Source organism: Phyllostomus hastatus, unplaced genomic scaffold (assembly GCF_019186645.2).
Source record: "Phyllostomus hastatus isolate PE091 unplaced genomic scaffold, TTU_PhHast_1.1 phas_contig_16, whole genome shotgun sequence".
Classification (NCBI taxonomy): domain Eukaryota; kingdom Metazoa; phylum Chordata; class Mammalia; order Chiroptera; family Phyllostomidae; genus Phyllostomus; species Phyllostomus hastatus.
Window position 1 is genome coordinate 18,724,098 of NW_025333643.1, and position 26,310 is coordinate 18,750,407.

The window sequence follows — 26,310 nt, forward strand, 5'->3', positions numbered from 1 at the left end:
TCCCAGTTTTGGTTTGTGCCTGAAGCAAACCTCGCCGACCTGGGAAGTAGGTAATATGACAGGTCCCCTAGGGAACAAGACACCTTTGCCAAAACTGCATCTGTCTGCACGTTTGTGTTTTGATGTTGGTAGCAAGAATGGAGTTTGGGAGGCTGGAAATTTGCCCTGTACTCTGGGCAGCTTTAGAAGTGCAAAGAAAGCTGGTATTGGGGGCAACATGATGTGTATTCTGAGCTATAATCCCTTCGAATGTTCCATTGATCAAACTCCTTCTTGAAATTCTGGTCCCTAGTGTAGATTATGAGTTTTGGAGTTTGAAATGTAGTAAATGATGGATAAATCTTTCTTCCTCCAGACTAGTTTTTCTGTTTTAAAATAAACACGCTGTAAAGAGTTGTAGAAACTTCAAAACAGGTGCCTATTTTTCAACCAGGGAGGAAGCTCTCCACCAGCTGTGGCATTTGAGTAAATCTGAGTATTCTTATTTCCACAATGATAATTGAAGGAGATTCCATATGTTAAAGTCATGCGGTAGGCTTCCTTTAACTCTCAGACCTCCAAATCTTAGAAGGATAGTCACCACTCATTTCACAAGCTGTGAACCAGCATAATCATGGTATCTTTCCTCTTTATCCACGATTACCTCTAAGAGGCTGTAATATGTAGGAGGATGTTACCTGGCACTGGGAGAGGAACAGATGCCTGGGCTGCTGTTCTACTCTACCTTCTAACTGAGAGATCAAAGGAAACCTGCAAAGTCAGTTCACCAACATTTTTTAGCAAAACTGTTGCCTCTCAACTCTGTGAGCTCACAAGGTTGGCACATTGGTTAGGATTAATGCAGGCCAGGTCTGGGACACCTGGAGGGGAGGTGGAGTGCCGCCTCCCTCTTTGTCCAGCCTACCCAAGTGTACCCCTTCCAGCCTTTGCATTTGCTGTTTCTGTTCCGGCTGTCAGGAAGGTTCCTGAAGACCCTTAGCTCATAGCAAGGTTATTGCCCTTTTACTATTCCAGTTCTCAGTTCAGAGCTCACTCTCTCAATCATTTTATGAAATTACCAACCCTCTTCCTGCTCCCTGACACATCATCCTAGGTTTTTTTCTTTGAAACACTTAAAAGTACCTGAAATCACCTTGTTTGCTTTTTCACTCATACATTACCTACTAAAGTGTAAGCTTTCTGAGGGTGAGAACACATCAGTGTGCAGTGAATTGTAGATGCTTAATAAATATTAACCAAATAAGTGAATCAAGCAAGCATAGAAATAAGTGAAAATATCAAAATGGAAAAACTGCAAGATGGGGAGGAGACCCCATGGGGCTTCAGGCTCTGCTTCGATTGGGAGGGGAAAGGAACAGGAGGATGTCTTGGAAACAAATTTTCTCTCAGTCCTCAGGCTGCTGCTGACTTCCACTTCAATAACCCTCATCACTTTGTAATTTTTGGAAAGGACAATGGACATATTGAAACAGCTAAATAAGAATTTTTTTGTTGTTGTTAGAACTAGAAGCATTTTCAGAAGGAGGCCCTATGAAGGATTTGAATGATCTCTTAATTTGATGGGACATAAATAATCATGCTCTTCACAGAATCTCAGGCTTGGAAATGATGGCAGAGATGTGTAAAGAGGAAAAAAAATCAATATGATTTTTGTTGTAGTGCAGAATTGGCTTTTATGTCTTCAGCTCTGGGAGTCATATCTTAGAATATTAATTTCTCATTAAGTGAATGCTTTTTTAATAGGAAGAATCTTACATGTTCCTTCACCTGGAAAAAGGGGATGAGTAATCTGGTCTCACTAGCCAACCATGCTTGGCATATGATCACTAGGGTTCTCTATGAAGCAGACACCGTGATGAAATTTTAAGTGCACGTGAGTTTTTTGGCAGGGAGGGGCTTCTTGCAAAGGAGGGAGAGGAAGCAGGAGCAGGTAGAGTGAGAGGTAGGGTGACACCTCTGAGAGAGGACAGGGGAGCCAGGAGGATGGCTGAAGGCAGCTCTAAGAGAGTCCTGGCCAGGCCATCAGAGACCTGCAGAGCCAAGACTGCCTGTGAGAAGAGTTCCAGACTGGGCAGGGGTGGCCCAGTCCTGGTTCCTTCAGCACGTTTAGTTATTGGCTGAGCACCCAGTAAGCATGGCACCTGTGTGAACACAGGGGTGGACCCCGGTGGCGACTGCAGGCTATCAGCTAACAAGGCTCCTTATGGCAGTTTGTCTCTGGAAGGAAGATTTTAGGGGTGCATTTCCATGACTGGCACAGAGGTTCATATTGCTTAGACATTTTGGTCCTTTGGTTTTTAAAATGCTCAGAGGTTCATACATCATTGCTGGTTCCTTTTGTGCTTGTCTATTAAGTACTTAATCTAAGTGTATATACCATGAAGCGAGGCATCAAGGGCACAGCAGACAGGAACCCGCCCTCACTGAGTTTATGGACTCTTGGGAGAGACATACAGCTAAGCATGTGATTACATTAAAGAATGGGGAGTGGCACACTGAACTCAGACTTAATGCTTAGAGACTGCATCTCAGAAAAAGTGACCATTAAAATGTAAAGGCTGCATACAGACTGTCCAGCCAGAGAAGGGAGCACAGAATTTCAAGCAGGACCTACAGAGATGAAGTGTCTGCTGGTGAGAGTTGTGGGTGGTGTGTTTGAGGCTCTGAGCTCAGCGGTATTGCCTCTCTAGTGCTAGGGAGAAATACCTAGAAACCTCTTGGCAAAATAGAATGCCACTTCTTACATGTCTGTTTCACTATGTAAATTGTGATTTTTACAAACTTATAGAGCCATGAAGAAATATAAATAGAATGGAGAGAGGTGACTTGCCATGGATTCTGGTCCTGTCTATCCTTTGAACAATAGAAGGAAGTACTTAAAAGTATCTAGTAAGGTATTTCATTTATTATCAGCATCCACTGGAGAGGACAGACTTAAGGAGAATTGTGAATCCTGTTCACTGCATTGACTGAGTCATTTACAGTGCTTTTTATGTACAAGAACCAGCCCTTGTGAGTAGCCATGCCTCATAAAAATACTGGTTCTGAAAAACTTAGTCTAGTTCTAAATTTTTTAATCCCTACCAGAGGATATATTTCTATTGATTTTAGAGAGGGGACAGGAGAAATAGAAGCATCAATATATTGCTTCTTGTACACACCCTGACTGGGGATTGAACCGGCAGCCTTTTGGTGCAGAGGACAACACGCCAACGAACTGAGCCACGCAGCCAAAGCTCTAGTTCTGATTCTTGTGGGTCCATTTTACTTTTGTCCATAGTCCACGTCTACAGACTTGCATGTGAACTGGCATAGAAATGGGGCCTTCTCTTATAAGTAGTTTTACTCAACTGGCCAATACTAAGAAATGCACATTATACCCAATGTCAATTAAAAATTACTTCCTTTGTTCTTTCAATGTTTTTGAATTACCTACTTTTCTTCTCTTTCATAGTGTTCACCCAAAGAAAACCCAGCAGACTGTTTGTGTGCATATTCTAGAATACCGTCAAAAGGCATTGCAATTGCAATACTAACCACTCCCTCATGTTAGTTGTCTAAGAAGACCAGTTTTTCATTTTTGAGAGGAAACTTGCTGGTAGTGACTGTATGGTTGTTGAGCTTTGACTACCTGTCCCTCTGTTCCTCTCTCCTCCCTGTCGTCACTTCTCTCTTCCCAAATGTACCACTTTGGTGAGTAAGAAGGTTTCTCCTTCAGAGAAAATGTGTGTGGGTCAGTGGGGGCAGTTAGAAATTGCCTCAGACACCGGTCAGAGTGAGATGACTCAGATGACTTGTCGTCCTGTCCTTCCTCCCCAGGCTTTTACGAGAAAGCTATCAGTGAAAGTACAAATAAATTATCACCTGAGAACACCCTTCTGTGAATGTTACAAAATGAGGCTCTTGGAAGCCTTTGTTGTCTCAGTGGAAGTTGGGGCTGTGACAAGATCAGAAATTTCCTTGCAGAGTAGCTTCCCTAACTGACTAGTTTATTCACTGGGCTCACTTCTGTAGTTTTCCACAACTTTTCTCTCCTTTCCTGGAGTACTCATCATCAGCTCCCCAAATCTACAGACAAAAGTCATAGAGCAGCTAGAGTCAATCCAGGCATCTAGCAGGAAGGGAAGAAATGGAGTAAATTTGGCCAGTGACTACCCAGCCAGGTGTTGTTTTCACATGTTGCTCAGAACTGGTGCCGCCTCGTCTGCCCACCTGCTAGAATGGAGGTTTATGCAATCAAGAGTAACCTGGAAAAGACTCTGAGCCTGAAGCAATCTGAATTCCTTCTAAAGCAGTGGGTGGCCTTTACCTTAACAACTGCCCTGGCATCTCTGGCCACAGTACACAGAAACCAGCCCCAGGTTGTGGTGTTCCCAGCACTCACTCCATGGTAACTGCTGGGAAGATGAAGATGGTGCCGCCTTTCAAAGGCCATGTGGCCATTTCTTCTGTCTTGCCCTCTGAGCTACCAATTCCACATATAGGTAAATACCCAGGGAAAATATCCACAAAAGACTTGTACACAGGAGCTTTGTTCATAACAATCCCAAAATGAAAATAGCCCAGATGTCCACCAGTGGGAGCCTGGATATACAGGTTATAATATATTCATACCAGGGAATATGATTACCCAGCAATTAAAAATAATGAACTATTTTATTTATACAAATACAAAAGAACATATACTGCATGTTCTATTTATGTAAAGTTGAAGAACAGGCAAAACTAATCCATGATGACAAAAGTCAGAAAGTGAGGTGGAGGGGTATTTTTTTAAGGTTTTATTTGTTTATTTTTATAGAGGGGGAGAGGGGGAGAGAGAGGGGAAGAAACACGGATGTGCAGTTGCCTCTCACAAGCCCCATACTGGGGACCTGGCCCACAACCCTGGCATGTGCCCTGGTTGGGAATCAAACTGGCAATCCTTTGGTTCGCAGGCCAGCACTCAATCCACAGAACCACACCAGCCAGGGAGGAGGGGTATACTGAATGGGAATGGGATATGAGAGAATTTTCTTTGGTGATAAAATAGTATATATCTTGATCTGGAAGTATAATATAACAATATAATATAAAATATCCCCTTAGAGTTGTGCATTTGAGTATTGGTGAATTAAAGAATAGCCCAATATATAATATATAATATAATTAATATTATATATTAATTTCTCAAAGATATTATATGCACAAAGCTCAAAAATAATCCAGAAGCACTAACCAGGTAATTCACTATTAAAAATCCTGACGGGCCCTGGCTGGGGTGGCTTAGTTGATTGGAGTGTTGTTCCAAAGCCAAAAGATTGTGGGTTCAATTCTCATTTAGGACACATGCTTAGGTAGCAGGTCCTCTAGTGTGTATCCTTTAGAGAAACTCAGATGTAAGTGTGCCATGGGAAGTGTAAGACAATATTTGTGGCTTTTTTTTTTTCCTAACTGCCCAAACCTAGAAATTCCCCAAATGGCTATTGTTAGCAAGCTGGATAAATACAGCACAGTGAAGTCATACAATAAAACATTTCACTCAATTGCTTTTCACAGCATGAAAGAATTGTGAAATGAAGTAAAAGGCTGAAGAATATATAGAGTATTCTGCAACCTAAAGTTCAAAAAATGAGAAACCCAAACATGTTATTAGGGGTGTCCATATAGGTGGTAAAACTAAAAGAAATGCAAATTACTGATCATTCTTACAGAAGAGGCTGGTCCTTACTCTTTGGGCAGGAAGGGAAAGTGAGAGGGTCTGGACAGGCCCAGGGAGGGTGCTAAGTGTTCCTGTTGTTCTGAGTGGTGGTCATATCAGGGTCCTCCTGATTATTTGTCAACAGCACATTGATATTCTGTGCACCTTTCTGCATGTGTATTGAATTTCACAATCAAAGAAGACAATGATTAGCGTTACAAAGTAGGAAGTTCAGGCACTGCTTTCCTCTGGGACACATCAACTGGCCACTGGCCTCAGGACAAGCAGGGAGGGAGTGACGGCACTTTCTAATAAACTTTCACTGTAAGTAGCCCTGGCAGGCCAGAGAAAAGACTGTGGCTGCCTTGGGATTGTATCATTAAGCAATGAATTGGGAAGCCAATACCTTCTTTCAGAGTTTAGACAAAGGAAATCAGGAATCGAGGGGGTAGGTTGTCAGGGGACAGGACTAAAAACAGGCCCTTTGTGGCTGCTGTGCTGATGCATGCTGGCTCTGAACTAAGTGAGGGTCTAATTAGCCCAACAGGCATCACTGAATCCCCCAGAAACCCTCTAAGGTACAGCTATCATGGCCCCCATTTTGCAGACTGGCAAAGCGAGCAGTGGCTAAGGGACTTGAACCAAGGTCTTTGTGATTTCAGACTAGCCCTCATTATTCCCAGACCACCTCCCTTTCTGTTCTCTGCCAGAATCACCACCCACATCTTTCTGTCTTCCTTGAGGTTAACATATAGATTGTTAAGGAGGCAAGTGAAGAAACATGTAGACCATGTTTTGTTAGTTATTCCAGCCTGTTGCGATTATATCTGGGGTTGAACATCTTGACATACACTTTCTGTCTGAGGCTAAATTACTAAAGTTTACAAAAAAAAAAAACAACTTGTATGGACTTTGGAAAAAGAGAACAAATCCTAGCACAAGGGATTTCTGGAAAAAATAAATTACTAGGCAGAAATAGCATAGTTTGAAATCAAGAAGATAAAGCAGAGATGAGTTAAGGTGTTTGAGGGGTTCTTGCCTGTTTTGTGTATGTGAACTTTAGGCTCATATAATCATAGCTTCTGTTCATCCTTCCCACCATCCAGTGCCTAATAAGGGCTAGTCAAGGTTTTGAGGGTAAGCTGATAGACAAGATGTCCCTTCCCTTTATGAGAATTTTAATCTCATAAGAAATTTTTTTGGCCTTGGCATTCTCGGTGCTGAAGGTCAAAAAGACTTAATATTATTTGTCTGCAAAGTAATCTCAGGTGCGTGTGAATAAGCAGTTGAAATTTTGGAATGAGTTTTTGTAAAGTCTGCATTATGGAGTACTCTTGAAGAAATGGATTTTTGTTAACACCATTGAACAAGGAATCTGGAACAGTTCCTCAAAGTTCAGTCTGTCTTGGGTTTGAATTCTGACTCTCAAACTTGGGAGCTGTGTGATCCTGTACAAATCGCTGTACCACTGTCCCTGTGGTTCCTTCCACCTTGGGGCTAATGAAAGGCCTCCCTCCAGGGCATTAAAGCTAGCTGCTTTAAGACAAGGGAAGTACCTACAGAAAGGGTGTCTGCCATGTGTTCAGTGTCTTCTAAATCATAGGTCATTTGGCCCACAGAATTTGGCCCAAATCTGGCCTGCAGTCTATTGTTTTAAATAGAGTTTTATTGGAACACAACCACACTCATTTGTTTACATGCTGTCTGGGACTGCTTTCCTCACACAACAAGGATAGAATAGTTGTGAAACTGACACTATCTGGCCTACAAAGCCTTAAATATTTACTCTGTTGCTTCACACAAAATGCTTGTCGACCCTCCCTTGTCTATACAGTAGCTCTACTAATCCCATTTTCTTCACCTAGTGGCTTGTCTGCTTGGGGATGATGTAAACACCCAACTCAGGTCCTTACGTACCATTTGATAGTTTTATGGATGTGGACCTGATTTTGCCCAAATCACCATGTAATCGAAATGTATTTCAACTGAATTAAAGAGGGTTCTGTTTAAGTGTTTACCTTAAAAAAAAGAAATTGTTCAAATTATTATCTCCCTTTCTAATGAGAAAGCTAGTGCTGTATTATCTACAGCCCACTGGTAATTCTGAACGTCTTAATACACGACAGAATTTCCCATGTGAAGTTTATGTTTTCATCATTTAATTATATGGAACTTTTTTGAAGTGTGCTAAAAATATGCAGCACCTTGGTCTTGACTCGTGTCTGTTTATGGATCCAGGAAGGGCAGATGCTTATCTGAACACTTTTGATCTCAAAATCTTATAGAAACAGGAGCTCTTAGGCCACTTCCACAGCTTCCTGGGTTTTGGTGTGTCAGAACCTCCACCACAGATGTTAGCTATTTCCATTTCTTTTCTTAGCTAGAGCCAGGAAATGGGATGCTGTGTGGCTTCTATTGTATCATTAATAATGTTGTTAACAGTAGTGTTAAGGCAGAAAAAGACTTCAAACATGATTCCTTCTGGGTTAAATACCAATTTGAAGCCAGTTCTCCTTTGGCCAGCCCTCTCTGTCAATATTTTGTCATTTGAACAAAGCGACAAGAGCCCAGGGAAACGTCCTTTTCCTGGTTGTTTCAATGGGATATGGAGAGCAACGAGAGTGTAAAAATATGTCTTGAGTTACCTATTGCAAGAGTGCTTGCTTAAGCACTTGAGGCTACTTACGTGGTTTTCTTACCCTGCTACACGCATGTGTCTGTGGTATAGGAGAGGCAGTGTTGTAAGCACAGGCTCTGGATTTGAATACCAGTTCTGCTGTTCACTACTTGTGAAATCTGCTCAAATCGCCTAAGCTCCTTGTGGCTCAGTTTTCTGAATTGTATAATGAAATAATAATAATAATAATAATAATACCACCAATCTTACTGGTTCATCCTGAGGAATCAGTGCCTTACTGTAAATACTTGTACCTGGCACACGTCAGCACTCCCGCCACCACTGGCATTGTTATTGTTAGACAAGCAAATGACTCTGGAGCTCTGAGTTCTGTCTCCCTCACCACCTGGCTATTGAAAAAGAATGTGTGCTGCTTGACTTAGTTGGGTCATACAAAAATAAAATGAAATGATGAAGATGATAAAAAAGATGATTTGGGGTTTGGTGAAGGGGGGCCTGTGAGGTCAGGGGAAAGGATAATGGATAACGAACCAGAAATTGGATGAAAGGAAGAAGCAGCAGCCTCTCTTCTGTTAACCCCTGACTGTATGCCTGGTCTGTCCTTCCCCCCCACCCCAATTGTTGTTCAATAATTTTACATAACCAGGAGCTTCCCAGTGAAATAGGAATTTTTAATCCGATTAGAAAGATGGGAAATTTGAGGTTCAGAGAAACTAGCTAATTCATCCCAGCTCATTCAGCAAAGTGATGATTTGAGCCCAGTGTCATTGGACTCGAAAATGCATTCTCTTCCCTGCTTTGCTTGGTCAGCTTCTGTTTCTAGCATTGACTAACTTCCTGATTATTTTTAAAGTCACTTAACTTCTATGTGCCTCAGTTTCCCTTCTGTGAATTAGGTCATTGACTAAGCATCAAAAGAAAACTAAAAGAATGTACACACCATCAGCTGTGGACACTAGATCTATGTAGGGGAGAGAGGCAAGCAATGGAATTGTTGAGGAATAACACTGGGTTTTTGTCACTGTGTAACTCTGTATCATTTAAATGTCATGTTCCTTTCCTTAATTGTTGATAATACTCTATTCTTCGTATAATTTCTTTTTGGAAATATAAATGTCAACATATGTTTCATTCACACATCAACTGTTAAATCAAAATGCCAAATTTCACCAACTGAAGCCACAGATAAACTCAAGGAGGTTAGATGTCTTTAAACTGTTTCATGACCTTGGAGCCCCTCTGTGGGTGCTTGACTATAGGGATCTGATTAATCAGGTGGACCTTCACCCTCTCAAGCCAATCCTTCTCAGGCCCTGTAATAATACTAGTTATTCATGCCATAATATGAACCTCTAGGGTTTTCTCTGGACTGTACTTGTAGGAAAGGCAAAGGGTTGTGCATTTAACCTCTGCCCACTGGTGGAGAGTGTTTCTGCATCTGGAGACTCAGATTCTCTGCCAACCTCACTGTGTAATCTTGGTGCAGTCACTTTCCCTCTGGACCTCATTTTCCTCTTTTGTAAAATGACCTGGAACTGGAGTCCTTTGAAACTTTTGGAGCCCCACAGTTCTCTCTGGTTCTCTGGTGACTTCCCTAGGATCTCTTCATGATGTCAATCTAGTCCCTAAAGTCATCTCTCATGAAGCCCCTTGTAGGTAGCTACACCTTGAGAAGAGGCCAGCCCCATTTTCAATGTGCTGCCTTCCCGATTTCATCATCCTTATTGATGACAGATAACATGCCTGATAGCACCCAGTTATATACAATTAGTATCATTGCTTGTATTTAAATCATAAAATTAATTCCTTGGCTCCCTGTAGGAGGCCTCACCAGTGTCTTAATTATCATCTAATGCTTTCTGACCTCCCTGATGTATTTTAGATACCAGGCTCCTAAAATCCCTGGGTCTGGTCCTCAAGATTTCTTTCTATCCTGACCTCCCATTTCTGGCTCCTGTGTTGTCACCAGCCAGTCAGATCCATTGCTCCTCCCAGATCACAGAGTCCATTTGTGGCTGGGCCAGAATTAACCCACAGCTGCTGGCTCCATGTCTAGTGTTTCGGCTGCCTTACAATTTTTGCCAAATTCCAGCTGTACTTAACGCAGCTGATTTTTTTCCTCCTAGAGACTTTCATATTTTGGGCTCTTGAACTTTTTCTTCTATTTTCCCTCTTGCACATTTCATTAAAGCCACACAACAGGCAGAATCCCATTGCACACTGGCTTTTCTGCCTGCCTGGAATTTTTCCTGGGGTAGCCACATGCTTCACTTCCGCCTTCATGTTTTTAATCAAGTGATTCCTTCTTAATGAGCCTGCCCTTAAAACTGCCATTTTCTAAACAGTAGTCAGGGGAGACCTCATTGAGAAACACGTTGTTCTAATAGGACTAAGTCATTAGCAGCTGAAAGGCATTTGGTAAAAAAAAATCAGATATGAATAGAGAGCAGTGAAGAAATGTTCCAGGCAGAGGGAAGAGCCAGCACAAAGGCCCCAGGGTGGTGTGATCTGGAACAGCAGGTGGCTCTAATAAGAGTCAGAAAGTAGCAGTGGATGAGGCTGCAGAGGGTGTAGCAACTCATTGGTACTGCCCTTCTAGAAACCAGCTAATTGAGTGTGGTCAGCATTATAACAAATGCAGAATCTCTGTTCTCCCCGGACTTAACTGGATCCGAATCTACATTTAACCAGCCCTGCCAGGTGATTTATGAGGAGCAGTGTCATAAATCTTCTTTCCCCATTTAGAATGACCTGATACCCAGCCTTTTTTTGACTGTTACTCCCTTCCTACTCTCCCTGTAACAAAGCAGAAGTCCAGTGCTACCCCAGTAATTTTAAGTATTTAAAGAAAAATTAATAGGTTTTTCTTAAAAAGATTTGGGAAATCCTGACAAACTAAACAATCATTGGCTAAAAATAGAAGCTTGGGCTTTCTGTTAGTTTATCTTCTACACTTCCATAAAATTGGTTGATTCCTTATTTTGGGGGTTGCATGGATGTTCGTCCCCTAAAAACCGCCACATTCTATCCAAGCACCTTCCATTGTGTGTGTGTGCTTTCAGAGTAATTTCATAATTCTTGGTTACTGCATGCATAGCTCTTGTCTGTATGTTGACTGTTTATCATATCTTATAAAGGGATTTCTTCTTATATAACTAAAGCATGAAAATATTAGGTTATTAACACACTGGAAAAAGACAATCAGTCAGATGATTATTATCTAATGTTTTAATGATCACATTTTTAATCCAATTATGCATGTTTGAATCTTTAAAATTTTCTTTAATTAAAGAATGCCTCCTGGCACTGCTATCAGAAGTAAGAAATTGAACGGAACCAAGCCAGATATAATTTAACATTGAAAGGAAACTGCCAGGATGACTGGGCTGAGCTGGTTGACCATGACTTGAAAGCCCTCATACAAAATTTTCTAATTGATAAGAAAAATTTAATTATCTTCAGATATACTCTGTTTGCATTCAAATAGGTATTTCTTTTTTAAAATAAACCTCCCCTGATTGTTCATATTGTCGTTCAGAATGCTTAAAAATGAAAGACAGAGTTGGGTGAAATGTAGACTACTTAATACAGTGTGTATTTAATATAAAAGTCATACATTATTCATTTTTGCAATTTGAATAACTTTGAATTTAGCATCCCTGTTCCTCATCTTTCTCTTTGAACAATTAATTATTAAAATATAATATTGTCCGAGCATAGCACTGGGATCCTTGAAAGTGGAATATGAGATTCTTTTCAATTCCTTTATCTAGTAATGCACAGTACCTGCTCATTATGGTATAATGGAATGAGTGGTAGTTTAAATAAAGTGTTTCAAATATTTTTCTCAACTAGTTAAGTGGCTGGGATAGGAATGTTTTCAATTCAAATTACTAATTATGATAAAAGTTGGAGACAGAAGACTCTGATCAGGATGGGTTTGAAGTCAAACTGCCCTTTTATAAGATTCATTTAACAAGCACTTGTATGTGCTTATCACTATGCCTAAGCCTGTAACTAATGTTAACTCATGTATTTTTCTGCATAAATAATTTTTGGTTTTTATTTTTTATTATGTATATTTTATTGATTATGCTATTACAATTGTCTCATTTTCCCGTTTTCTCCCCTCCACCTGGTACCCCCATTCCCTCCAGCAGTCCCACCCTCTTAGTGCATGCCTGTAGGTCATACATATAAATTTTTTGGCTTTTTCATTTCCTATACTATTCTTAACCTCCCCCTGTCTATGTTGTACCTATCAATTATACTTACTATTCTCTGTACCTTTTCCCCCATTCTCCCTCTTCCCCCTCCCACTGATAACCCTTCATGTGATCTCCATTTCTATGATTCTGTTCCTGTTCTAGTTGTTTACTTAGTTTGCATTTGTCTTTTTTTAGGTTCAGTTGTTGATAGTTGTAAGTTTGTTGTCATTTTAATGTTCATAGTTTTGATCTTTTTCTTAGAAAAGTCCTTTTAACATTTCATATAATAAGGCCTGGGTGATGATGAATTCCTTTAGCTTTACTTTGTCTGGGAAGCACTTTGTGTGCCCTTCCATTCTAAATGGTAGCTCTGCTGGCTATAATGATCTTAGATGTAGGTCCTTCCTTTTCATCACTCTGAATGCTTGTCAGTCCCTTCTTGCCTGCAAGGTTTCTTTTGAGAAATCAGCTTATAGTCTTATGGCAACTCCTTTGTAGGTAACTCTCTCCTTTTCTCTTTCTGCTTTTAAGATTCTCTCCTTATCTTTAACCTTTGGCACTTTAATTGTGATGTGTCTTGATGTGGCCTTTTTTGGGTCCCAATTGTTTAGGGACTCTCTGAGCTTCCTGGACTTATAGGTCTATTTCCTTTGCCAGATTAGGGGAAGTTTTCTTTCATTATTTTTTCTGATAAGTTTTCAATGTCTTGCTTTTCCTCTTCTTCTTCCAGCATTCCTTTGATTCAGATGTTGGTACATTTAAAGTTGGCCCAGATGTTCCTAAGTCTCTCCTCATTTTTTTGAATTCTTGTTTCTTCTTTCTGTTCTAGGCAAATGTTTATTTCTTCCTTTTATTCCAAATTGATTTGAATCTCAGTTTCCTTCCCTTCACTGTTGGTTCTCTGTACATTTTTCTTTATTTCACTTTGCATAGCCTTCACTTCTTTATTTTCAGCCATACTCAATCATTTCTCTGAGCATCCTGATTACCAGTGTTTGGAATTCTGCATCTGATAGGTTGGCTATCTTTGTCATTTAGATCCTTTTGTGGAGTTTTGATCTGTTCTTTTATTTAGGCCAGGGGTGTCAAACTCATTTTCACCGGGGGCCACATCAGCTTCATAGTTGCCTTCAAAGGGCCAAATGTACTTTTTGGACTGTATAAATGTAACTGCTTCTTAACAGTCAAGAGAGAGCTCAGCTCAGTGCTGCCACCAGGTAGAAATAAGGTGCTGAGCCGGGTAAAACAAGGTGGAGGGCCAGCCGAGGCCTTACATTTGCCACCTGTGATTTAGGCCATATTTCTCTGGCTTCTCAAAATGACTGCCTCCCCGTGTTTCTGTACATTACATAGAGCTGCTTTGACTCCCCAGGTCAGCACACCTGCTATCTTGTAAGGGATGGAGCCTTAGGTATTCACCAGGTCAGGGCAACCTGGTTCGCTGATTTGTGAAGCTATATGTGGGGAGGGGTCAGAGAGAGAACAGTGGCGCTTGCTTGGCTCTAACTCAGTTTTCAGTTACTTTCTCCACTTCCCAAAAGTAACTGGAAGTCCTTCCAGCTGCTGCCCTGGTGCTGATTCCCCAACTGGGTGGGCTTGTGTATATTCTAGGAACCTGTGGACCTTTCAAACAGACTCCTGAGAGACTGGCAGTTTTTTCTGCTGCCAAAATCTCCACTGGTTTTTACAGCCAGAGGTTATGAGGCTTTATTTTTTCTGGCACTGGACCCCTAGGCTGCATGGTCTGCCCTGGGGCTAGGATTGCTTGCTCTCCAGTTGTTTCTCCTAGTTTTCATCTGCTGCATGGGAATGTGAGACCACCTGTACCACAAGTTGCTGCCACTGACTCACTGAATGTCCTCTCCTCCTGGCTGCCTGTCTCTGCCCCTCTTACTGGTCTGGATGAATGTTTCTTCAACTCCTTGGTTGTCAGACTTCCATACAGTTGGATTATTTGGCAGTTCTGGTTGTTTTTTGTTTTTAGATCGATTGTTATCCTTCTCATGATTGTACGAGGAGGCAAAATATATCTAACTACACCTCCATCTTGGCCAGAAGTCTCTTAATTCATTTATGCTCTGAACCTCCTTATGAGGTTGATAGTATTAGAATCTCATTTTACCGATGAGGGTTCAGTTGCTGGAAGGTTCAGTAACTTGGCTTAGGTCAGACTTTTAAGTAGGCGAGTTAGGATTCAAATCTAGGGGCTCTCTTCTATTACTTCTCTCCACTATACAATATCTACATTTATTAAGATACTCTTAGTGGAATAGTTTGAGTTTTTAGCTGAAAAGTGCCTTTTTTCCTTTTTCTTGGGGCTGTACTCAGGAACTCCCAGTTTTGGGTCCAGTCAGTTGAGTGTCTTGTGGCTTATGTGAGCTTGTGGACAGTGCTGTAAATACAGGGCTACCATTTCTAAAGTTATTTCTGACTTAGAATTAAGCATCATAAACACCCCATTTGTCAGTGGAGCACTGCTTATGGGACTGAGCAGAAAATGGTATTTTGAGGAAGATCAGTAAAAATTGATGTTACATTTGAACTTAAAAAACTAAAGGGAGAAAGAAAACAACTCAAGAGTTAATTCTGTAATGTATTTTCGCAAAAGAAATTAACATTAGTGATAGAGGCACCTTAACATGTATCATGCCCCTCCCCCTGCTTCTAGTTAGGACGATCAAGGTGACTTTCTAACATTTGCCCCCAACACATCTTAAAATAAGAGAGGTAAAATGTGGCCTGAGGGCCAAATCAATTCTACTGCCTATTTTTGTATGGCCCCTAAGCTAAGAATGGATCTTACATTTGAACCCTAATTAAATGAAATGGCTTTTTTCCCAAAAAGCATTTCATTCTTATTATAGAAGACCCATATTTTAAAAATTGTCCTCAGTGGTTATTAGCATTTTGAATAACGTTAATAAGGTTGTGGAGATGTATTAGTTATATAGGTACTTATATAACATCTTTGATTTTTGCCTCTCGGCATGCAAAACCTGAAATATTTATTACCTGGCACTTTACAGAAAACACTTGCTAATCCCTGGCTTAAAACACAATATGAGCCAGCCTGCTCTCAGCTAAGTGCTTCTTGATAAATCAGGGTTTACAAGGCACTGTGCTAAGCCCTTTACATTTATTATGTTTATTAATTGCTTAATTTTCACAGCAAACCTGGTAAAATAAGGGAAGTACCTGAGAGGTTAAGATCTTTACCTAAGGTCACACAACCATTAAATGTCAGTTGATTTCAGAGCCATGCTCTAGACCTTGGCAAAGGAAATGCAAAAATTCTAACCCACACTGCTGAGGTTGGTGAAGAATATGTCCGATATGATACTCCTGTAAAGCACTAGTAATCCAGGTTTTAAAAAATAAGACACATGCACAAGCACTTAAAGGAAGTAAGATGTGCATGGCTAGGCCTTTGTAGTTTAGAGGAATAATAATAAAAACAATAGTACAAGTAGTAATTAAAATAAGAATAATACCATTATTTATGACACGTTTACTATGTTCCAAGCTCTTCCTGAACCCCTTTCTTATAATGATTTACTTAATTTTCATAATAGCCTGGAAAGGTTTGGGTAACTAAGATCACACAGGTCACAAGTGGAAGAGTTGGAATTTGGACTAGTGGACTAAGAATCTGCTCCCTTTACCAGCCTCTGTAGGGATGGATGGAGGGATGAGGTGGTGAGGAGGGCAGTGGTTTGGTGTTGGTTTTCAGCACAGGTGATTTTTCCTGCTCCCAGGCTTACTGCTTCTAGATTCTAAGGGGTTTCCTTGAAGAAAGAATCCCATCCAAGTGTCCGTATTCTCCAGATTTTTACCCTGGCTTCATTATTTCACCCTGGTCTGCCATTTCCCTAACTGTAGAATCAGAATTGAACTAAAGTGGTAGTTTTCAGTGTCCCTGGTTTCTCAGCCTAGCTTCAGCTATGGTGGCTGCATGTTGAGCTGTTTGAGTTGCCTGGCTCCTGTGTAAGAGTTTATTTGAAGAAAGGGTTCTTTCACTTCTGGAGCCACTAGGGCTGTCTAGTGACCTTCCAGGTCTCAGAGCTCTAAGATCCAAGGGCAGTGACAATGGCGGGATGAACAAGAATGAAGCCACCTTCTCTGTGCCCTCACCAGGTGTGCCTATCTCACCACCCATTCGATTGCACCTTCTAATCAGTTAAAGCCAAAACCTGCCCTTGGGTTGGTCAAGGACAGAGAAAGCCTCTACATTTGTAGTGATTGTCACAGCTGCAATTTCTATGAGTCCCTGCTGAATTCATGAGCTTATACAAGAACTTTCTCTCCTGATCCTGCTGAAACAGGGTTCTCTTTTGAAGTCTAGTCTCCTGAGATTGGTAGCACAGGTGTTTCTGCTTTATTTTTTTAATGTTTTTTAAAGCCCCAGACTCTTCATCAAGTGGGTGCTTCAGATGGGGGCTTTGCCTCCATGGGGCTTGCAGGGACTGTCTGGTCACTTCCTGTCTGCCTGCAGCATTCTCAGCTGCAACCCTAATATTGGAGCAGGCTCTCAGGGAAAACTAAAGATTTTCTGCTTCTTTAGTTTGGAGCCTTTGATCCTGAGGCGGGTTGTGTGTTGCACTGTGAAGCCATGTTCACCTTCAACATGAGGGAGAAGTGAAGGTGGTGATTTTCTGGTTTGTGATGTAAAGCCCTGAGCACCCTCAAGTGCATCAGGCCTTGTATTGACTATTTACACAGCCCAGGAAGTGCAAACAAAGGCCAAAATATTTCCTCCTTTTAGCCAAACCAGTCCCAGGCAAGCGCACCTGCAGAGATCCGCCCCCATCACTAGGCTGCGGGGAACCAGGTTTAAATTAAAGCCCAGACTTGCCAGTGGGTGGAGATTTGATTCCATTATGTCCAGCATTTTGTCTTAACAGAAAACCTTTTATCATTTTGATTGTAGATCCCTATGATTTGAGGTCTTTGACATTTATTGTTAATATTTATTTTTCCCTTTAAAAAGCAAATTGAAGACCTATATAAGAACCAGCCAAAGTTTCTGAATCTCATGGATAACCAGTGCTACTTCACTTTTCACCAGTGAACTTGCGCTTAGTTATTAAACCTCTCTGTGCCTTGATTTCTAGAAGTGTGAAATGGGGATATTAAAAGTATGTACTTCATAGGGTGGTGAAGTGAGAGAGTACAGTGATGGTTTAAGAATAACAAGTCTGGATTCTAAACTACCTGGTTTTGCATTCCAGCTCAATGAAGTGTGAGTAAAATAGGACCTACTTCACGGGGCCATTTTAAGTATCAGAGAAATTAGCCTGTATAACACTCTCAGAACTGGGCCTGGCACATACAGTAAGAGCTGTTTAAATGTTTTCAACATGTAAACACTCAGAATAGTGCCTGGCATATAGTAAATGTTAAGTTTTGTTTAACCAACCTCTACTAAAAGGAAATGCAATTTTAATTATTCTAATACAGTTGATTTCTATTGGGGTTTTTACATCATTTCTAGTGACAGAGACCTCTTGAGTTTAGCAGTATACATTTGAACAAATACATGCACTGTTTGCTGAACAAGAAAAAAGTGGGTGGAGGGGTCAGGCTTGGGAATAATATATCTGTAGGCACAGGTGTAGCCATGAAGTATCCTGGGTCCCTCAAGTCCCCCAGAAACATGTTGGGGCTCAAGGAGGATAGAAGCCATTAAGGAGTTACGGCAAGCCATTAGCAGGACTCTGATAGCCTAAAAGGGATGAGAAAGGCATCCCAGACTTAAGTTCAGGCCAGGACTAGACCTACAGAGACCTAGGTAGAGACTAGTAACTTCTCTGATTTGTGAAAGAAGCTGGATGACCTGCTGAGCTGGATTGGGAGAGTTATAACACACAGCCAAAATCTCGGTTGCACTATTCCTTCCTACCCTGGACCTTCACAGGTGCCATGCTCAAGGCTGAAATGCTGTCCTCCTCCTTTGCCCTCAGTCTTCAGTATTCACCTGGTTCACTTCAGCTTCTTCTTTAGCTGAGTCAGACCGTGCAAGCTCCACTGTCCACATGCCCAGGTTCATATCCCAGCTTTGCTACTTAGAAGCTCTGTGACCCTTCTGTACCTTGTTTTTCTCACGGAGTTATTGTGGGGCATCCTTGTTGGGCCTCAGCTTAAAAGTCATTTATTCTACTTCAGGGAAGACATTTGCACTTTTGTAAAACAAAGAAGCCTATTTTCAGGGCCCCCATTTGATCATCTCGGGGTCGGTCCTTGGTTAGGTTTTACTTTGATTTCCACAGGCCTTGGGTGAAGCCAAAAGGAGATATAACCAACTTTGGAGCTGCACTTCACCCTTGGTTTACAGTTGTTGTTTTTTCTTTACATTGATTTCCTCATGAGTGCCCCAAAGTTTGCTCTATTGGTTATTTGTTCTTAAGTATCAGACAGAGAAGTGTTCTCTGGTGAAATGAGATTGTGAGGGTTTGGGTTAAACAAAGTCAAGTCCATTGCTTCTCTCAAGGACTGCTCAGAGACTTTACTATGCTAATATTTTTCTATTTCCTGGGGATTGAGAGAGGGACTGAAGTTGCCCAATTTTGTTCACCATGGAACCTATTTTTCATGAAATACAGTGCAGTGCTGGTGCCTCAGAACACACCTGGGAAATGCTTCTTTGTTTTCTGTGGCTTTCCCACCACCAAATGCTAGTGTTTCTAAAGGTTAAGCAAACAGAAGGCCTGCGATGTTGCACCAGCAGGCAGAAGATTTTGCCTGTGCATCTGCAGCATGGTACAGCTTACAATTGTGCTTTTCTTTTGCCTCTTTCCTCCAACAGAGAAGGAGACCTTTCTGGATCCTTTCGTCCTCCGGGACCTCCTGCCTGCATCCCTGGGCAGCTATTACCGGTACACAGGTTCTCTGACAACCCCACCGTGTAGTGAAATTGTGGAGTGGATAGTCTTCCGGAAGCCTGTCCCCATCTCTTACCACCAGGTAGATATTCAGCCCCAAATGGGACTTCTGTGTTTATTTGTCTTGTGTTGTCTTAACTCTTTAACATTGCCAGATAGGATTTTTTTAATGCTTTTTTAAAAATTTTCTGATCCTCGTTAATTCCTTCATTCTTTCTAACAAGCATGTTTTTGAACCTAAAAATTGTAAAACATAAAATATGGTTTTTCAGCTACAAATTAACTAGCTAAAGAAAATTGCAGCCATGAAATCAAGGGTTGTGTAAGTATTCAATCTCGAGGAACTAACAGCTCTCCTCACTGATGATGATATCTTGTGCCAGGAACTCTTCTAATCCTGTGACATGCATTAACACATTTCATCCTACAAACAGCTGTCTCATGAGGTAGCTACTGTTTGTACCCGCACCTTGTAGAGGGGAGACACAGAAGTGCCCAAGGTCACTCAGCTGATTACCAAGCCATGGTGCCTGATCCCAAAGATCATGGTCAGAATCACTGAACTTAACCAACATTCAGAAAAGAGAGATTTATACACATGAAGAAATTGATTGAGTTTTTTGCATGTGCCAAGCACACTACTTTACTTTACATATGTTCAGTTAAATTGCAAAACAAGGTTGAGAGATGGGTATGGCACTAGGAGTGGACACATGAAGGACATTGTGGTGTGGAAAGCCTGGGTGACATGCCCAGGGGTTGATGGTTCATGAATGTTGAAGCCAGAAACCAAGCCTGGGTTTGTCTAATTTCAGGACCCATGTTGCTAACCACTTACGTGAACTGCGTATCTGTTAGTGCAGCCTGGGCAGTTTTCATAAGAATGTGAATTTAGGCTGAGCTGATAATTGTGGGGAAGAATTGCTGAAATGGGCATGCAGTTGAGGGCACTGCCAGAGGAAGAGGAGTTTCAGGGGAATTAGGGGCCTTGAAATGACCTCATCAGGAATAGTAGATGAAAGAGGAATATTTTTGGAGGGATTATTTTTATCGTCAAACAATGCAGCATACACTGAGGTAGCAGAAGCATAGGTTTCTTCTCCATAATTACAGAAAACAGAACACTGGGGAGGATTTCTAAGAAAGACAATTTAAGCCATTAACCAGCAATGCCTAAAAATGGGAGGTTCCTGTCTGGCCACTCGTAGAAATGCCTCCTTAGAGCTTGACAGCTAGGGATAGGGAAGGGATTAGGGGTACAGAGAAGGGGTAGGTTTTGGAATGATACGATAATATCAGTAATATAACTGGAAACACCGGCAACAAGATTATGAACCTGGCTGGCCTGGAAAATAGTGCAAAGATTTTTTTCTACCAAGAGCAGAGAATATGGAATGGAGAGTAGGGAAAATGTTGCAATGATCAGGTCTGTTTTGGATATAAGAAATAAAAACCCACTTAAAATAACTTATGTAAAAGGAGCGTTTTCAGGAAACAATAGTAGGGGCATCCTGAGGTGAAGCCATTGTGACCAGGAATGTAACTAGAAAGTGAGGTATATGCTTTACTCTCTTTCAGGGGCCACATAGGCTCTTAAATCTTAGAGTTTCTGCTATGGCTTTGTGATTCTGTACTCTTACAAAATTCTGGTTTCTTGTTTGTTTATTTATTTGTTTGCTTTGTCCCATATGGTTATTCTAGTACCAGCTGACCTTTTAATGGTCAGCTACCCACTGACAACAGTCTGGGTCTTATGTCAGATAGTATTCAAGAAATTAGATCCAGTAAGCATTGGCCATACAACAGATTGGCTCTTGGGTCATGTGCCCAATTTGAATAAATCAGCAGAGTTGCTGGGTAGTGTCCTGAGACACTAGGGTTACCCCTCTGGGGATAAATGGAGCAGGTTGTTTAGAAGGAGCTCTGTGCAGGAGAGACAGATCACCCCATTAACAATGTTAGGTGCTATGGGCCCAGGCAAAACAGACTTATTTGGCCTCATTGCTCTTGGCAAACATTTGACTTTCAGATTTCTTTTCTTTTATTTCTTCTCTTATCAAAAAGGAAGGACTAGCAATTTGGTTTCTGAATAGGATCTGCCAGCCTCAAGGAGATAATGAACTATGAAGTGTTTTCTTCCTATTGGTGAAGCCAGCATTGTTACGGTCCTCATGTTTACATCCTCAGGGGATGGAGGAGCTTTGAAAAGGAATCCTTGTGGATTAAGATAAATGCTTTTGTCTTCAAACATATAAAGGCCTGCCATAATGTTGTTAAGATACACAGGTCTGGCCCTATGAAGGGCAGAGACAAAGAGTGGTAGTTGTTAAGTTGGAGAGAAATCAGGACCATTAACTATCCTGGGTGTCATTGTAGTATCAGAGTTTTAGGTTTGGATGTCTGGTCAATTAGAAGCATTTTGACATTTGGTAACGGGGCCTTTCTTTGTTAAGATTGGTTTACCCTCAAATTCCCTGCCACCCAAATTCTCAAAGAGAAGAAATGATGAAAGAGATTTTCTCTTTGACTTTTAATAGATGACTTCTGTGTAGCAATTAATTACTGTTTCAGGGAAATAGTAAAGAAATAAGTTAATCATACCAGCTTCCCCATGTTTTTACTATAACCCATCTTCAGAAAATACTTTCCTTTCATCAGGCACAGCTTCATATATCCCTGCTGGTCTCCCAGGGGAGGAAAACAGCTCATTTTTATGTGGCCAGACTGGATCCCTGCTGCTAGCTGCATGGAGGTCACAGCTCTGTCAGCCCTCGGAAAGGAAGGCGCTAGCCATCCATGCATTATCGTATTATCGCTTGAGACCCTCCCTCAGCCCTGCCAACATGCTTTCTGAAGTTAGCACAGCTTGTTCATTTCAGAAGGGTGAACAGCCAATTTGGAAAAGCTGAGTGGACAGCTCCATGTCTGCTTCTCTTAGAAACAGGATATCCCCAGCCCTCATCCTTCTCGCTCTGCCACCTCTCCTACGCAGCAGGCAGGCCTGAAGCTGTGAGAATGAGAATGGGTTCACCATAAAATACAGTGGTTGGCACAATCTGTTGACTTGCATGATGTGGATTTCTTTGAAATCTTCCAGAGTAAATATGAAAAACTGCTTATTTTTTCTCTTTTGTTCTGTTTTGTGAATCTGCTTGGACATTCAACCCAGCACTGCAGCCAGTGAACCCTGACTGACTTGGTGACAATCGAGAATTAAATACAGTGTTGCTAATGAAATCCCACGTAGTCTTTGTTGGCCAGCAGTCAGGATAGCTTATGTGGCTCCATTCAACACCTGCTGCTAATACCAGCAAAAATCATGCCATGATTTTGACACCCAAACAAAGTGGTGACACTCAGTCCTGGTGTAGGGGTCCAGGGAACAGACACATTGAGACAGGTGCCTACGCTGTGTTCATGACCAGTCAGACAACATGATCACCCTGAGTCCAGTGTACCAGGATGTGTTTTCTTCTAAAACGGTAGCTCTCAAATGACGGTGCTTTGGCCATTTGAGACTGTCCCAACCCTCCTTCCAGGACTGTTTATTTCCTGTAGTTCAATATGACGCTGCCTGTAATTTTCCTTAGCATGAATTATATTTAAGTGCTTCTTGAAGACTCAATCAAAACAGCAGTAAATGTCTAAACATGTCTAGTTTCTTTGCTTGTAGATGTTTGATCTCCCCCCCCCGCCAACAATAAGCACAAGCCAATAGGGAAAGTTTATTTGAATGACTTCTGTTTTTTAAACCAGAGTTCTCTTTCTCATACACAGTGGAGCAACTCTCTGGAGTTAATACCATGTTCCATTTGGAGCCTAACTGCTTGGGGTTCCACTCCTGGGTCCATTTTTCAGACAAATTACTCAACTCCTCTGTTACTCTCTGCCTCGAGTTTCATATGTAAAATGGGCGTGATAATTGTACTGACTGTGTGGAGTCATCACAAAGATGAAATGGTGGAATGTGTGTAGAATGCTGGGACTGGTGCCTGGCACCACAGGAAGTGCTCAGAAGATCCTGGGCCGGTTTTTCATTGCTGTTATTAAGTGATCACCCAGGCTGTAGGGCAGTGCTATCCAATATAATAAAGTGAAACCCACATACATCATTTAAAGTTTTCCAGTAACCACAATAAAAATGTGAAGAGAAACAGGTGAAATTAATTTTACCATATTTGATTTAGCCCAATGTTTTTGAAATGATTATTATTTCAATGCGTAGGGCTCACCACATCCCTCCCTCGTGGAATAGCCACATATGGCTGCTGGCTGTTGCAGCTCTACTGTTTCTCTCAAGGCCACAATAACTAATGAATCACTTAATTCAGAAAGCTTCTATTCCAACACGACATAATGGGCATTGCGTGTGAATGAAGGTTTTCTAAATGGTGGGGTGAAGGTGTCATTATTAATCCACACAGATAGCTTTCTTTGTTAATTATGGTTAAATCCTTTCCCTTCTGTAGACAGCCTCTCTATAATCACCTTCCTGAAAAGCTCTCTGTAGCTAAGGGGGAGGGCGGTATCATGGTTTGTAGTTAGCTAGCTATTCTTGGATTTTATTTTTGCAATGATGTTTCAATAAGTAAACCTTTGGAGGCTCCAGGCTATTGAGAATTTAATATTCCATCATTATTGTCTTGTTTAATAATGAGCCAACAACACAGCACCTCCTCTGTCACCTGTCAAATGTATGGTGAAGCTAAAGTGTGTCCTTGACCTTAGGCATGACATTTCAGTTCCTAATGCTTATCCTGGAGTTTTTTATTATGCTTATAACAGACTCTGGCATTATTTAATTGCCATTATATACCCATTCCATAAAATACTATACACATCAGCCTTTTCAAGGTACAGAATGTTGTTACTTTTGATTTTCTCTCATTTCCACCCTCAGCTACAGTGGCACTCTCCCAGTTCTGTGGACGAGATCTCTTGGTGCACATGATGGGCATGAATAGATTTCAGCTTCCCTTTGATTCAAACTAACAGATTAAAAACTAATTATTCTCTGTAATATTTTTATAATAAAAACTAAGTTGAAATGATTTATATACACTTTCAGCTAACACATTTGCAATTCAAGGTTAAAATTGTTCTTGAAGCAGCACCAGTTAAAATGTAATTACAACTCCCTGAGCAAGGATAAAAGAAAGAAATGTTTTACATGTTCACTTCAAAAGTTAAAAAGTCAATTTAATATTATAGAAGTCAGAACTTTCATTTGTTTTTACTATATGATAAAGTCTTCATTAGTTATATTAAAGTAAAGATAAATTCTAGTGTGTTTATTACCTGTGCCTGGAAGAGTGAGGTGAATACGATGCAGGCTCGGGTGGTGGCGGCATTTTCCCTCATGCCTCCACCTTGTTCACGCTGCCCAGGTCATTCTGTGCTGGCCACACACAGGCTCTTTCTTTCCAGAGAATCCAAAGTGCAGATAGGCTTAGGTTGCCAAGAGGGGGCGTCCTGCATGAATGGTCTTTGGGGATTAGCTCAGAGGCATTGTTTGGGGCCTCTGCCATCACCGTGTTCGGTTTCTTCCTGCAGTGTTGCTCTCTCAGTGAGTGATGCTACAGGCCTGTCGTGCATTTGGCAGGGAGTGGCTGATAGCATGAAAAGAGTTACCTCTTGGTTCCTGTGTGATCTTCAGCAAGTTACTTAATGTCTCTAAACCCAGTTTCATCACTAGTCAAATATAATCATGATATGATTGTATCACCAACCTTGCAGGATTTCTGTGAGGATTAAGTAAGAGAAAGCACATAAGACTTTTAGCACAATGCCTTTCACATAATAAACACTCAGTAAGTATTAGCTGCTAGTATTGATAGCGTAATAATATTGTTATTAATAATGTTATGTTAAGCTAAAAATAAGTTAGAAACCAAAATATTTGTATAGTGCATATGGGCTTGATAGATGTATTAATATATCATAAAGAGGAAGAGAAGGGAGAAGGAGATGGAGCATCTTTCAGTTGTTGGAAGTTTGCAGTGCAGTGACGAGCACCACATGCCCCATAAAGTAGTAATAACAGTAAGTAGTAATGATAATAATACTTGACTACCTACTGTGTGCTAGGAATTATGCCAAACACATTATATGTAGTAACTCATTTAATAGTAACAAAAAACACATGAGGTAGACAGTGCTGTTGTCTCCATTATAGAAGTAAGAAAACTGAAGCTCAGAAACATTAAATACTTGGAATGAGGTCGTGCCTTTAGCAAGTAGGGATTACAAACAGGGCTTTGAACCCAGGTAGCAAAAGTAAGAGTTGTATTTGTTTTTTTTTTTTAATCTTCACCTGAGGATATATTTTTTATTGACAAGAGAAACATTGATTGGTTGCCTTCCATGCGTGCCCCGATCAGGGACTGAACCCACAACCTTTGGCTATATGGGACAACGCTCCAACCGACTAAGCGACCTGGCCAGGGCAACAGTAAGAGTTTTGAGGTTGGAAAAACAGGCACAAGCCAGATCATTCGGGCCCCACAGATCATTAGGTATTGAACGGGTGACATGATGTCACGTACATTTTAAAACATCACTGTGTGGCTGTTAACCAGATCTAGGGGAGCTGAACAGAAAGCTGGTGAGAGGCCCAGAGAAGCACCACTGTATAGGTTGTTCTGTGGCTGACGCATTAGGCGAGGCTGCTGGGCCGCACAGCTCTAGGAGGCACTTCCTCACTGTAGGCTCCATAAATGGCATCCCTGGGAATTGGAAAAGTGGAGGCTCAGTTGGTGGTCTGTTTCACCTTGAGAGAATGTTCAAGGCAAGGGTAAGGATCAAGGGGCAACCAGAAGCATCTGTCCTATGGTACATGGTGGTCTCCTTTTGCCTGCCAGTATATGTTCCGAGATCTCCAGTGGATGCCTAACACTGCGAATAGCA

The 26,310-nt window shown here is 41.3% G+C and overlaps 1 protein-coding gene across 3 annotated transcripts in view; it reads left to right on the top strand.

Annotated features, from left to right (window-relative positions):
- PTPRG (protein tyrosine phosphatase receptor type G) overlaps positions 1–26,310 on the top strand; it is a 704,882-nt gene that overhangs the window by 546,613 nt on the left and 131,959 nt on the right. For all 3 annotated transcript variants that reach the window (XM_045832024.1, XM_045832025.1, XM_045832026.1), the window contains exon 7: positions 19,329–19,486. In XM_045832024.1, the coding sequence (XP_045687980.1) occupies positions 19,329–19,486 (158 nt within the window). The remainder of the gene's footprint in view (positions 1–19,328; positions 19,487–26,310) is intronic.